Here is a 13,544-nt window from a genome sequence, read left to right on the forward strand (position 1 = left end):
TAAGGCAGAAAGCTGTTGGGGGAAGAGACATTTCAGTAATTGGCAAGGCTGGCTCCAAACATGAAATGCTATTTTCCACAGAAACAAAGCCCTATATTTAATTCTTAGTAACTCCACTCAAGTTTCACTTTCCCTTTTCTCCACAGATTTCTTTTAAAACTCAGTTTGGGTGATGGAGTCCCCCCCCCAGTTGGGGGCCCTTTCTCAATCCTGACAGGATTAAAGACAAATATAAACTCCATATTCCACGAAGCAGCGTGTAACATGCAGCTGAACTGCAAGCCCTGGTTTACAAATGTTCAAAGCCTCCAACTCTGCAAATGTAATTGTATCCAGAAAAAAGTGCATGCTTGCAGCTGAAAAGTGCATGGATGGTTTTTGCATATTTTGCATATCTCTTGCTTAGGTATTTCCCATCTTTGGGGTAGCAAATAAAATGTTATATGCTGACAATATTTTAACCAGAGTGATTCTACTACTCAGGAGTATAATTCCTCCGATGTATGGAAGTGAGAGCTAGACCATAAAGAAGGCTGATCGCTGAAGAATTGATGCTTTTGAATTATGGTGCTGGAGGAGACTATTGAGAGTCCCATGGACTGCAATAAGATCAAACGTATCCATTCTTAAGGAAATCAGCCCTGAGTGCTCACTGGAAGGACACATCCTGAAGCTGAGACTCCAATCCTTTGGCCAACTCATGAGAAGAGAAGACTCCCTGGAAAAGACCCTGATGCTGGGAAAGATGGAGGGCACAAGGAGAAGGGGACGACAGAGGACGAGATGGCTGGACAGTGTTCTCGAAGCTACCAGCATGAGTTTGACCAAACTGCGGGAGGCAGTGGAAGACAGGAGTGCCTGGCGTGCTCTGGTCCATGGGGTCACGAAGAGTCGGACATGGCTAAACGACAACAGAATTCCTCCCTCCCCTCAGAAAAAAATGGGCCAGTTGGCTCACACAGCTTTTGTGGCAAAACATCAACTACTTAATGGAACAGTTGTGAAATTGGCAGTTTCTGTTTTGCTCCCTTGTTAGACACATGTATAAACCAGGCATTCATACAGGTCACTTACTTGCAACACTAAGTCTACAGTCCTACCCACCCTTACCACTTGTATACTTCTGAGTAAACATGGACACAATTATGCTCTAGGTTTCCTGAAGACATAGACAGAAGTTACTGGATAGAACAGCTTTTCTATGCCATTTGGAAAAGTAAATGTCACTGCTATTTGGTTGACAATAGAAATGGTCATAATTTGAACGATAAGAAGCAGAACACATCACCTATTGTGTCCTATTTTTAACAGTTGATATCAGGAGTCGTCTTTTTGTCTCTGGTTAATGCTTTTACAGGGGAAAGTAGGGAATGACTCAAAGGGCATTTAATCTCTTTAAAGGCACAAGATGTCAATGGAATAGGTAAGTATGTCCAATTGTTATTCTTAAAAAAATCCCCACCTTCAGTAACATCTTCAACTCTGCAAGGAGTAAAGGGCAAATAATACACAGACAGGATCAGGCTGAATTCTCCAGTTTGTTTTGTCCCATGAAACCTATTTGAAACAGGCTGCAATTGACAGGACTCTTTTTTTGAAGGGTGAGAGGAAGCAAAATCGCTCCCACTAAGGAACTGGGATTACCAAGTTTAGCTCCCATTTCAAGAAGTGGTGCTCTGCATGTGGTAGCAAATCTTGTTTATCATGCCCAAAATAAAGTAGCCTGGGTTCCATAGACAGAGAAGCCAAATGGCCCAATATTTCTCTGCTGCAGAAGAAATTTTCTCTCTTTTCTCCCCCTGAAATAGACATATCTTCCAGCAACCACTCCTTCATTCTATATTCTCCCCATGTTTGAAGGCATTTTGCTAGCTTTGTTAAAAAAATAATAATCGGGAACAATTGTCCTAGGCTTGCTTGAATTATTAGGCTTACTTTATTATACTATTTTAGACAAACAAAAATTAAAATGGAAAGAGAACTTGAGGTGCGTGAGGGAGAGCAGTTTCAATAGCCAGACCACTATTCTGAGCTTAGATGCGGAAAGAGAGAATTACCTTATGTAACCTCAGCCAGGGAAAAGTCGCTTAGAAATTCTTCAAAAAGCTGTTTGCATATGGTATTCAGTATTTGACAGTTTATCATGCTACACTCCATAAATAGAATTGCGTGTTTTATATCAGGCAACCATAACTTCCAAAAATGTCATCATTAACTACCATACAGAGCGATCGAGAGACTGGCATGCTTAATCATCTCTTTATTATTTTCTGCAGGGCTTTTACTGCATCTGGTTGTAGGGGGCACAGGGACACACACACACAAGAAACAAAAGCTGGAACAGGCAGAGGAGTAGTCCCAGATTTAACATGTTGCTATCTGTGTAAATCAAGCTGATTTAATGTCATATCACAACTTCGTTGATCTAAAAGCAGATTCCCGTCTCACCTTCCACCGTTCACATAGCAGCTACAACACAACATTTAATGTTGCCCCCCCCCCCCCAAGTCTAGAGCAGATGATGTTTTGGGATAAAGTTTGCTGTCGGATGATAGACAGATGGATAGATAACAAACTTTATAATTAAAGATCCTTAAGGCTTTGATTGACTGTGATGGCTGTCACTGTTTACAGATATTACATTAGCCATTTTGATTTAACAAACCTGAAAACCATTTGTATAAAGCTATGTGGATTAGGGCGGTTCATTAAAAACTTTTTTTGAAAAAGCCTGCTCCAGAGGTCTTACCTTACTACACTAGGGATTATATAGCTATATCTGAAATTTCATGCATATCAGTTAATATCTTAAGCCTCCTCCACAAAAATAGCTGTTTACTTGGCCGTTTTCCTATGTCGTGAAGGCTGAAATTTCAATTCAGTGGAGCAGGGTGAATAACTTTTGTGTTCTTTTAGAGCAAGATTATTCACTTTCCTGCCTTTACTTATGACTTTACTGATTTTTTTATTGTTGGCTATCCAACAAAACCCCACACATATTCCCAGTTTTAGAGTGACAGAATCACACTATTTCCAAGTAACTAATTTCTTAATATTTCAATAATTTAAATTTTGAAGTTATTGCAAATCCAGTTCTACAATTTTTTAAAGAAGAAAAATTCATTTTTGGTTCAGAAAGCAAAAGAACTTCATTTTAATTATTAAACGTTTTGAATAATGTCTATGTTTTAAACTTCATACAGCACACTTTGCCTGCCACACTTTGCTCCTACCTTAGAAGCAAGCTTGATGTACGTAAACATAAAACTTTTTTTGCGAATTGACTGTTAAATAAAAATTACTCATTTCAAACCTTACTGGGTTTGCTCCTGTTCTTGGTTCCCAGGGAGAAATATGGCAACGTAAAGATCACTAGGAAATGAGGGAGTCTGAGGGAGTGGAAGGGGATTGTGTAGGTGCTGAAATGGGTCTTGTGCATAGTCAAGTGTCATATATCCCCACTGGCTGATAGATCTGTTATGGTGATGGAGTGCATCTAGTAGAGCAATTATGGCTTCAGCAAGGCACTCCAAAACGGCTCTGCCTCTGTAGCAAGGCGATGCACCGCCCAAAAGCAGCATCTGACTGCCTCGTAGCTGTGTCCATCTGTTCACCAAACACTTGTACTGACATGCCTCATGCAGCAGGCTGAAACTTGTCTGTCCTGAAATCTGTGCTCAGCTTCGCATTTGTCCAGCTCATAAAAAGAGCTCTGACTGCCCTATTTCCTGCGTCTGCGGCAACATTTGCTAAGTTCTTTGTGATCTGTACATACACAATCACAGTCTTCTTCCTGTTCCTCAGCCTTGCTGTCCTCTGTCCTCATTGGTTAATGGCACCTCTTCTAGGACTAACTCATGTTGCTGTGTGTGATTCTTGCCTTATAAGTGTGGGGGAAGGGTGAGAAGGGAATTGTTAGAACTCTCTTTTCTCATGAGTTGGGTGCGAAGTTATGCTGGGAGAGTAAAGTTCAGTTGGGCTTAGGGGGGATAGGAACACACTGGCAGTGAGTGTGTTGCCTCTTTGCTTGAAGTAGAGCCGGCAGAACCTGACGTTTCCTGAACAGCGGCATCAGCTATAGCGACCATTTCTTTCCTCTACTCACGGCCTGAGAGCCAATTTGTAGGCCGGCCTTAGTGAGTCACATGTTCCTGGGGCAGCTGGAGTCTGGTCTGGATATAGTCACGGTACTGATCTGGGTCTATTCCACTGATGCAGGTCAGAAACACCGATGCCAAAAACCACAATATAGAGGATCATCCTAGATTCCACTCCCAAGTGATTGTGAGTGGTGACCTTCTTCCAAACATTCATTTTCTTCTAACAGTAGGTGGCACTGCAGTGGCAACTCCACGGGCACATTTCCTTGTTGAGCCAGGCAGAAATGATATATCTTGGTGAGACCAATGTGCTAGTCCCTCTGCATGTGTGGCAAGATTCAGAGGTCAATGAACACTGAGTGTTCTTCAGATGACCAGAATTCTGCTCTTATTCTCTAGGATGCCATCTGCTGAGAGCCATGGACTCTCATGATGGCACATCTGCTGGTTCCTTTTTTGCCAGGGAGATGATATTATATCTCCCTAGGAAACACAGGCCTGTGAGCACTCCAACTGGAGAACAGCCTTTACCAAAGGTGTCATCGGTTTTGAAGATGCTCAAACTCAGGACGAAAGGGAGAAACGTGCTAAGAAGAAGAAGAGTTTGGATTTGATATTCCGCTTTATCACTACCCGAAGGAGTCTCAAAGCGGCTAACATTCTCCTTTCCCTTCCTCCCCCACAACAAACACTCTGTGAGGTGAGTGAGGCTGAGAGACCTCAGAGAAGCATGACTGGCCCAAGGTCACCCAGCAGCTGCATGTGGAGGAGCGGAGATGCAAACCCAGTTCTCCAGATTACGAGTCTACCGCTCTTAACCACTGCACCACACTGGCTAAGACAAAGGCACATCTGGCAAATCCTCACCGTGATCAACTCCCACCCGGAAACCTACGTCCCTACTGTGGAAGGAAGTGTAGATCCAGAATTGGTCTCCACAGTCACTTACGGACTCACTGTTAAAGCTGTGTTTATGGAAGACAATCTTACTCGGCTACAAGTGATTGCCAAAGAAGGATTGTATCATCATCATCATCGCCATCATTTATATCCTACCTATTTTGCCAAAAACATGGTGTATATGGTTCTCCCCTTCCTCATTTAATCTCCGCAACAACCCTGTGAGGTAGGGTTGAGAGGCAGGGGCTGTGCTGAAAGGTTTTCACTCTAATTCTACTATGGGTCTGGCAACCCCATATCTAAAAGTATATACAGGACTGCACATGTTCCGCATTTTTAAAACTTTCTCAGTTTTATCCATGTGAATGCCTGATTTTATTTCTTCCAGATGACTGCACGTATAAATTGTTGCTACCATTTAATAAGGTTAAGTTGGAATATCATTATATCCTGTTCATTAAACTTCATTGCTTTGCTATTTATCCCTCTACGGATGTTAGTAAGAAGTAGTGAGCTATGCCTGCTTTAGGTTTTCCTCTCCCTGGCAGCATGGCACCTGCAATGCAAAGCTGTTTCTTGTGAGGATGGGGAGGTAGAAGAGTGGGGTGGGGAAAGAGCTCCTTGCCAAGCAGAGTTAGGAGGAAGTTCTTCAGGCAAAGCACCACTGAAAGTGACTTAGACTTGAGCGTGATTTTTGTTTCTACACTGTTCTTGCAGCCGTGCTGATGACATGCCATATTAGGACACGCCACAGTTCACAGACCAACAACAAACCATAGTCAATGGTTTGCATGACGAGACAAACCACAGTTGGGTAAAAACCAGCTGTGTGAACCAGCTCAACATCTTCATTCTGATATCACTCCATTTGACAATTGCTTACTAGAGATTTGTGTAATCTTTGCCTATCCTTTCCCGAGATAGAACTTGATAAATACATGTGTGTGAATCAGCAACTGATAGCTTATGATGCAGCAGTGCCATTAAAGCCTATTGAAGAGAGGGCCTTCTCTGTGGCAGCCCCGAAATTGTGCACTTCCCTCCTCCTCACAGAGGTGTGCTTGGCATCAACATTACGCAGTTTCCATCACAAGCTCTTTACCTGGGCTTTGACACCATATCAATAGATAGGACCCACCCTACACTTGTGAGTAATTCACTTCCAATTGTTTTAGCTCCATAAAGCTGGGTTAGCTCAGTTGGTGACTCTCAGGGTTGTGGGTTTGAGCCCCACATTGGCCAAAAAGATTCCTAAATTGCATGGGATTGGACTAAATGATCCATGTGGTCCTGTCCAACTCTACAATTCTTTGATATTGTAATTTAAGCAACTGTAACACCCCCATCTTTGGACCCCAAAGTAAATGGTGGGGTTGTTGTTGTTGTTATGCCTGAGCTAATGTCAATCTCAGGCTTCTTGACTATTGAAGGATAGGAACAAATTTTAGAAATAAGCAAATGAATTACTGCATGCTGCACCTATTAACTGATATCTATCCATGCATGCATGCAATTTAATAATGCCAATATCTAGTGATGACATCCAGTGTGAAGCAGCTCTCAAAATCAATTGGAAAACAAGAACCCCGATTTATTTCTGTACCTGAAACCAGATATCAGAACCGTTTCTTCTGGACACCTTGGAAAATGGCCCACAAAAACCAATCGACCAATAAAAATAAATGGGTGCTTTTGAACTGGAAAAGGCTAATAAACTGTGTACAAAATGGAGGACCCTCAAATTTAAGGCTGTAGGCTCAAGAGTTATTTGTAAACATTTGGTCACAATCCTATTAACTCCAGACAGAATGGCCATGCAAACCGAGACTTAAAAAGAGGTGAGTGCACATAACAGGATAAAAAAGCCCTATTAGCTTAGTGAAAGTCCTCAGACAACAAAGCCAACATCTGAACAAATGCTACATTTCCTTTGGTGGTGAAATGGGGAGGGGTGGCACATGAGGCATCCTGGCTGCTAACAAAAGCACGTTGCTTCAAAAAAGGAAATAACTGACAGTTTCCAGCAAACTTTCAAACAAACAGGAAGCTAAGTGAAAAAAGAAAAAAAAAGAAAAACCAAGCAAAAGGCATAAGGCGTATTTACGGTAGCTTCAAACAATCATAAAACTGTAAAGACAAGAACTGTGAATATCTGTGCTACCGAATCCAAATATTGCTGAAATAATCGCCATGCTCAGTGTATTGGTGCATTTAAGCGCTGTTAAAGGGCAGGGACGTCCTATTATCAACAAAGACTCCACATCAAAAATTAGAAACAAATTCTGGACAATTTTTTAATATATATATATATATATCTCCAAAGTGTTTCAGGTACAGTTAATTGTTGTGTTTTACTGTCACAACATCTGACAAAACCTACAGTCAAGATTTCAGAGTGCTGAAGGCCAGGAACAATTTTCACCGACACTATCTGGCTTTCAAAATTCATATCAAACAATTCATGCACTCATGAACTCAAGGCTATAAATATATTTTGAGCAAGGCTGAAGCTACTGATAAGTGTGGTGGGCCTTCTAACCAGAGAGGTCATTGTAAGCACACAGGATGGGCACGCTGAAACTCTGGCTTCCAGGCACAATTCATGAAACTTAGATTTGACCTATAAAGCATTTAGACCTAAATGGTAAGTGCACATAAAGACGAACTTTCCATGGCTGACCTACCAATTACAGAATTCACTCCCGTAGAAGCTAAACCTATCTTGAATGTGGCTGACCTGGAGGGAGACAGTGAAGTGGGCAGGAACAGAGGTCAATGGATGGAGCCTTGCCATTTTTATCATTCCTTGTGTCTTGCTGCCTTTCTTCACATTTCTTAAAGACGCAAATACGTGTGATCCATTAGGATCTCCATTAAAAAACAAAAACAACCCAAATAATTTATTAAGAACCAAATAAGACCTTAACACGGTAGGGACTGCAGGAAGCGATTAAACCTTCGCTCACTTCGTGGTCTTCCTTCTGCTAGCCTAGCTATTAACTGGCATGGAGGGCATGGAGGGGAAGAAGACTGGCATCCTTTGCCAGTGCCAATCCAATTCAGGGACCAAGTAGCCATTATTCTTTTTAAAAAAGAAAAAGATCCTAATCACAGATCTCCCATCACATCTATTAGGTAAAGGTAAAGGGACCCCTCTGACCATTAGATCCAGTCATGGCAGACTCTGGGGTTGCAGCGCTCATCTCGCTTTATTGGCCGAGGGAGCCGGCGTACAGCTTCCGGGTCTTGTGGCCAGCATGACTAAGCCACTTCTGGCGAACCAGAGCAGCGCACGGAAACGCCATTTACCTTCCTGCCGGAGCGGTACCTATTTATCTACTTGCACTTTGATGTGCTTTCAAACTGCTAGGTTGGCAGGAGCAGGAACCGAGCAATGGGAGCTCACCCCGTCATGGGGATTCGAACTGCTGACCTTCTGATCAGCAAGTCCTGGGCTCTGTGGTTTAACCCACAGCGCCACCTGTGAGGACACAGGTGGATAGATCAAATCTATTAAGATAAGGTAAAAGTTCACTTTTTATTTTTTTGAAATTATCATTTCCAATTCATTGAAAAAGACATCTAAAATTGATGAAGCCATGGTTTATAAATAATTTGTACGCTGCTTGGATGAATACACAGTACTCTTTTTGGTGCTATATATTATCAGTTTACGTACACATGCTTTGGTGAGCATTGGGATAAATGTGCCTTTTATTTATTTTTTGGTCAAATTTTCAGGAAATGAACTGAGAGTGAAAAAGGAAAAGAAGCTATGCTGCTATAAAGAGGTAAACAAATCTTCGCTATTGGGCAAATGCTGTTAATTCCGGCATTTGCTCGGTTTTTCTGTTTAAACAACTATCAGCAACTACAATCAAAACACCAAACAGCACCATGTGTTCTGTTGCATCAGCATCTAATTATACATCAGAACCATGTGTCTGAAGCCTTACCGCCTTCAAAGATATACAGCCTCATTTTCATTAAATGGAACATGAAGTCAAGACCTTTGATTGACAAGGCACTGATCACACTTCACGCAAGACACTCTAACCTAAAAAAACACGTCTCTGTTCTGATACAAATTCACACTCGGTTGCACATCTACAATGGAGTTCTTACCTAGGCCCTGTTGGATTGTGTGTGTGAGCATTTTGAGGTGGGCAGGATCTGTCTCCCCATTCCAGATTAATAGTTACCTACCACTAGGGCTAGAGATGGATCATGATATGGTTTCTGTCTCACTATCAACGGGCAAAATTAAGCTGGTTCACTGAAATACCAGGCAGGGGCATAGTGGGTGGGAATGATATCTTAACTGGTAAAAACTCTTGCTTTGTGTTATCAAAAGGACACTTTTTTAACATATATTTTTATTGGTAGATGCTGGGGCATGGTGAATTCTTACAAGGAAGATAAGGGCACCATCTTTACAGGATCGTACGCGCATGAAGGTTGAAGGCTGGTTAGTGAAGGACCCTGTATGAGAGGCAGGGAAGGGAAGATTTCCTAAGGTGAGGGGGCTGGGAGAAGAAAGAAAAGCTCCCAGGTGAGAAGGTTCTCCCAGGTGAGAGCCAGTGTGGTGTAGTGGTTAAGAGCGGTAGTTCCGTAATCTGGTGAACCGGGTTCGCTTCCCCGCTCCTCCACATGCAGCTGCTGGGTGACCTTGGGCCAGTCACACTTCTCTGAAGTCTCTCAGCCCCACTCACCTCACAGAGTGTTTGTTGTGGGGGAGGAAGGGAAAGGAGAATGTTAGCCGCTTTGAGACTCCTTCGGGTAGTGATAAAGCGGGATATCAAATCCAAACTCCTCCTCCTCCTCTTCTGAGTGAGACAAGGATTGAGATCTACCTTTGAGTGAGGGCCTTTTATTTTATTTCCTCTTCTTTGTTTTTGCTTTCAATTTAGATTAATTTGGTTTTTTATTGTATTTTATGATGAAAAGATTCAATAAAATTTATTGGGGGATCTAGGAAAACTTATTATCATTACCCCAACATCATTATCCTGTCTATTTTTCCATTCTGCCAATTATGTGAAGTGGAAGTGGAGGAACACGGCAAAATGATATCAGGAAACTCCGTAAGTTTGGCAACTTAGTCTAGTACATTTAAAGCAAGCAATGAGTTGCATCATAAATAAGAAATCCCATATGCAAGAGAAAGACTATGTGCTTCTGGTACATATTCGCAAATAATCACATGTAATGCACCACCTCTCCCACCACAGATTTGCATTTCTGCTCACTCATGTAAAGATAAAAAATTAGGTCTCCACTAGGCAGTAAGTGAATTCGGCAAAGGACAAAACATAGCAGCAACTAAATGGTAGTAATAAATATAGAAACATGGAGAGGAAGGAACACACAAACAAAAGGTATAGGGTTATAACAGGCAGGGAAACAGGCATCACTTAGAAGAGTGATTTTCAACCAGGGTGGCGTGGCACCCTGGTGTGCCTTGAAGGGTGGTCAGAGGTGCTGTGAGCAACACTGGCTCTTGCCCCTCTTTCCTTCCCTCCCTCTTCTGATGCCCTCTTACGTCTCTGCCTCTCAACTAGGATTGTGGGGAGAAGTTCAGAGACCAGGGGTGGCAGCTGTGGCTGCCCAGAGGACTCCCAAGGAGAGAGGATAGGAGGCTGAGGGAACACTCCACAAGGGAGGGTGTTCAAAAAAGGGTGAGGGGCTGCCAGCTCTGTACACTTGACATACTTTAAAGTCTTTGTTTTTGTAAGGGAAAACAGGGAGTGTGGCGTGTGCATTCTTACGAAAATCTGATAAACACATTAAGGACAAAAGAAAAATTTCTCTCTACTTGCATTTCCTCTTGATAATACAAAAATAGCTTCTTACAAAAACAAATTCTCTGCTACTTAAAATTATGAGCTCCGAATTAAGAGCAAATATCCACACTCCTTTTCATATGCAATGCTGACATGATGTTCGCCCTACAGGCGTTTTAACATAATTGGTTTCTGAAAAGAATTAATGCAAGACTCCAAAAGGACTTACCCAATGTGTCTTTCAGATTTTTAACCAAGGAACCCTTCTTCAAGCTGTTCTTCCTCTCAACATAATTTGATGGCACATATCCTGTTTTGTTGGCTGCGTTTCTTACCCTCCACCATGTTTTGGAATCATCTAATAGCCAGAGGCGTTCATTCTTCTTTATGTCAAGTTCTTGGTCCTGTTGTGCAGTGTAATCCCACTTTGCTATAACAATAACTTCTTCTGTCATCTTTCATGGAGTCCCTCTGTCATGAAACAAATACATTCATTGAAAAACTGCACATACTTCTCCGTTTCACCACTGAAGATTGAAAACATAGAGCAAGCTTTAAAAAGTAAGAACATCCTTGCAGAGCAAAAAACGCTACGTTTCTGATGCAGCACTAAACCACATTCCTGTAGAATAGGTCCAGATCAGCCCCTCACCCTTTTTCTGATCCACTTCCAACAACTTTGTGCGCACGTGGCACAGTCTAAGCCAAAATTTACCTTGCCACCACACAGGCTGACTACTTAATGATCCTGCCTCAAGGTTTTGCATTACACTGCATCCAATTTGTTGGGCTGCAATTCACTTCAGGTGCTGGAAATTTAGTTTCATTTTAGGGGAGAAGAGATTATAAGCTTCAGGAGGATGTGAAGATTAGAATCAAGACAATGAGATGCAGAGTGAAAGGAAATACAACTTAAGAACGGCAAAACCAGTCATTTTTGTTTTAATGGAACTCCCATAATATACTACTTGAAATCTAACCTGAACAATGAGTGTGGATGAAATATTTTGCTGAACTTCTCTAATATGATTGCCCATCCTTGACTGTCCACTGCTTGAATGAACCTGTTGTCATTCTTGGGTAAGTTTTAATTGGTTGCTAATGTTCCCTTTTAAAACAATACAAAGACTTAAAATGCTCCAGAATTACTATCCTGATCCAAAATCCAAAATTTTGTTTGTTTTCTCCCCCCCCCCAAATTTTGACAAAGTAATAATCATCAATAAATAATAATAAAAATGTGCACCCCATCCCCGAGACCATTCCATTGTAACTATCCAGCCTCCCAAAATTTCAAAACCTCTTGCGATGGTTTGACCCCTTTCCATTTCAACAGTACAAATTCTACAAACACCCTCCATATCTCCTCAAAATCATTTCTACTGCATATTCCCCATTTACCTTAATGGTACATGTTAATTTATCATTAATAGCTATATCCCACACCTCTTTATACCATTCTTCCATTTTATATTCACCTTGCCCCTTCCACTTCCTAGCTATAATAATTCGTGCAGCTGTCAATAAATCTGTGAGCAAGTCCTTCATAGCCTGTAAACCTTCCGCCCCATCGTAAATTGATAATAGTGCAACCTCTGGACTTTTGGTCAGCTTTAACCCAGTGATTTCTTTTGTTTGTTTTCCTTCATCTGAGAAGGAACACATAAATCACAAGAGCTGAGAGTGCTAAAGAGAACATAGAAATCCCCATCCCATTCATGTTACAATTGGTTTTCCCCAGCTAGGATAGCTCATTACAATTTCTTTACTATACAGCTAGTCAGCATGTAGAACCTTTGACCCTCGCCCTCTCTCAGAATTCTGCACTCCTAATTGTCTACCGAAAAAACAATGCAAAACATTTCTGCAACCTGAATTGGGCTTTCAAAATGAGGTGATGCAACTCAATGCAAGGGCTGATAAGATCTCCAAAAGAGCCCCAAAGAAACAAATACTAACTGCTACTAGAAGAACATATGGCAAAGAAAGAGGAAACAAGAGGCAGGTAAAGATGGGGAGGTGTTTGGAGCAAAGAAATTGATTTAAGGATTAGTGTTTAGGATATTGTTCGTAAGCTATAAAAGATCATAGCAAGAGGCATATGCATATAACACACACCCCTGCACACACTTTCTTTTCATGCAGACAGTCGTCCATGTTGGTTCATTAGGGGATAAATCCAAATGCAACTGTAACATGCCTTTATTAGGACCAGATAAAACATCTAAGTAGCAGGCATGGTTCATCTTCGGAAGAAAATAACCTTCTACCGCCCATGATGGTACGTCGTTTGTGGGGAATCAACAGGCCCGCTAACCACCAGATCAGATCACACAATTGGCTTCTGTTGACTCTATGCACCTAAAATTAATATCCAGTTTCGCTTATAGTCCTTTTGCTCTGTCTTGCAATGTACTATTGCTGTGTAATAAATGCAAGAGGAAGATCTAAGTAACTGTGGGGTCATTCCACGTCATTTCAACACCGTCATGTCACCCACCATCTTGGATTTTGGTTGAAGGAAACCCCCCCCCCAATTTCCCCCACCCTCTATCTCATCCTCTTATTGAGCTCCATGTAAAATTTCAAAGAGATCTGATCATTGGTTATGGAGGGGGTGGGAATGTACATGTGCCGAGGGTCTCAAGAGGGACAGACAATGCAGATTTCATGAAATTTTGAAGTGCTATAAAATTAAAACCGTTTAAGATAGAGGAAAAAACCGTAAGGGGGTTTCTTTCAACCATAAGGGAAGGGTGTA

General features: G+C 41.7%; 1 protein-coding gene across 5 annotated transcripts in view; it reads right to left on the reverse strand.

The window, feature by feature from the left end:
* NCK2 (NCK adaptor protein 2) overlaps positions 1–13,544 on the reverse strand; it is a 69,757-nt gene that overhangs the window by 15,197 nt on the left and 41,016 nt on the right. For 4 of the 5 annotated variants that reach the window (XM_083735640.1, XM_083735642.1, XM_083735643.1 and 1 more), the window contains one exon: positions 11,013–11,254. In XM_083735640.1, coding sequence (XP_083591766.1) covers positions 11,013–11,238 — 226 coding nt within the window. In that variant the 5' untranslated portion in view covers positions 11,239–11,254. Of the gene's footprint in view, positions 1–11,012; positions 11,255–11,498; positions 11,902–13,544 lie in introns of those variants that run through there. The other variant, XM_083735644.1, reaches the window with a different exon arrangement.

Source organism: Podarcis gaigeae (genome assembly GCF_964106915.1).
Source record: "Podarcis gaigeae genome assembly, chromosome: 4".
Lineage (NCBI taxonomy): Eukaryota > Metazoa > Chordata > Lepidosauria > Squamata > Lacertidae > Podarcis > Podarcis gaigeae.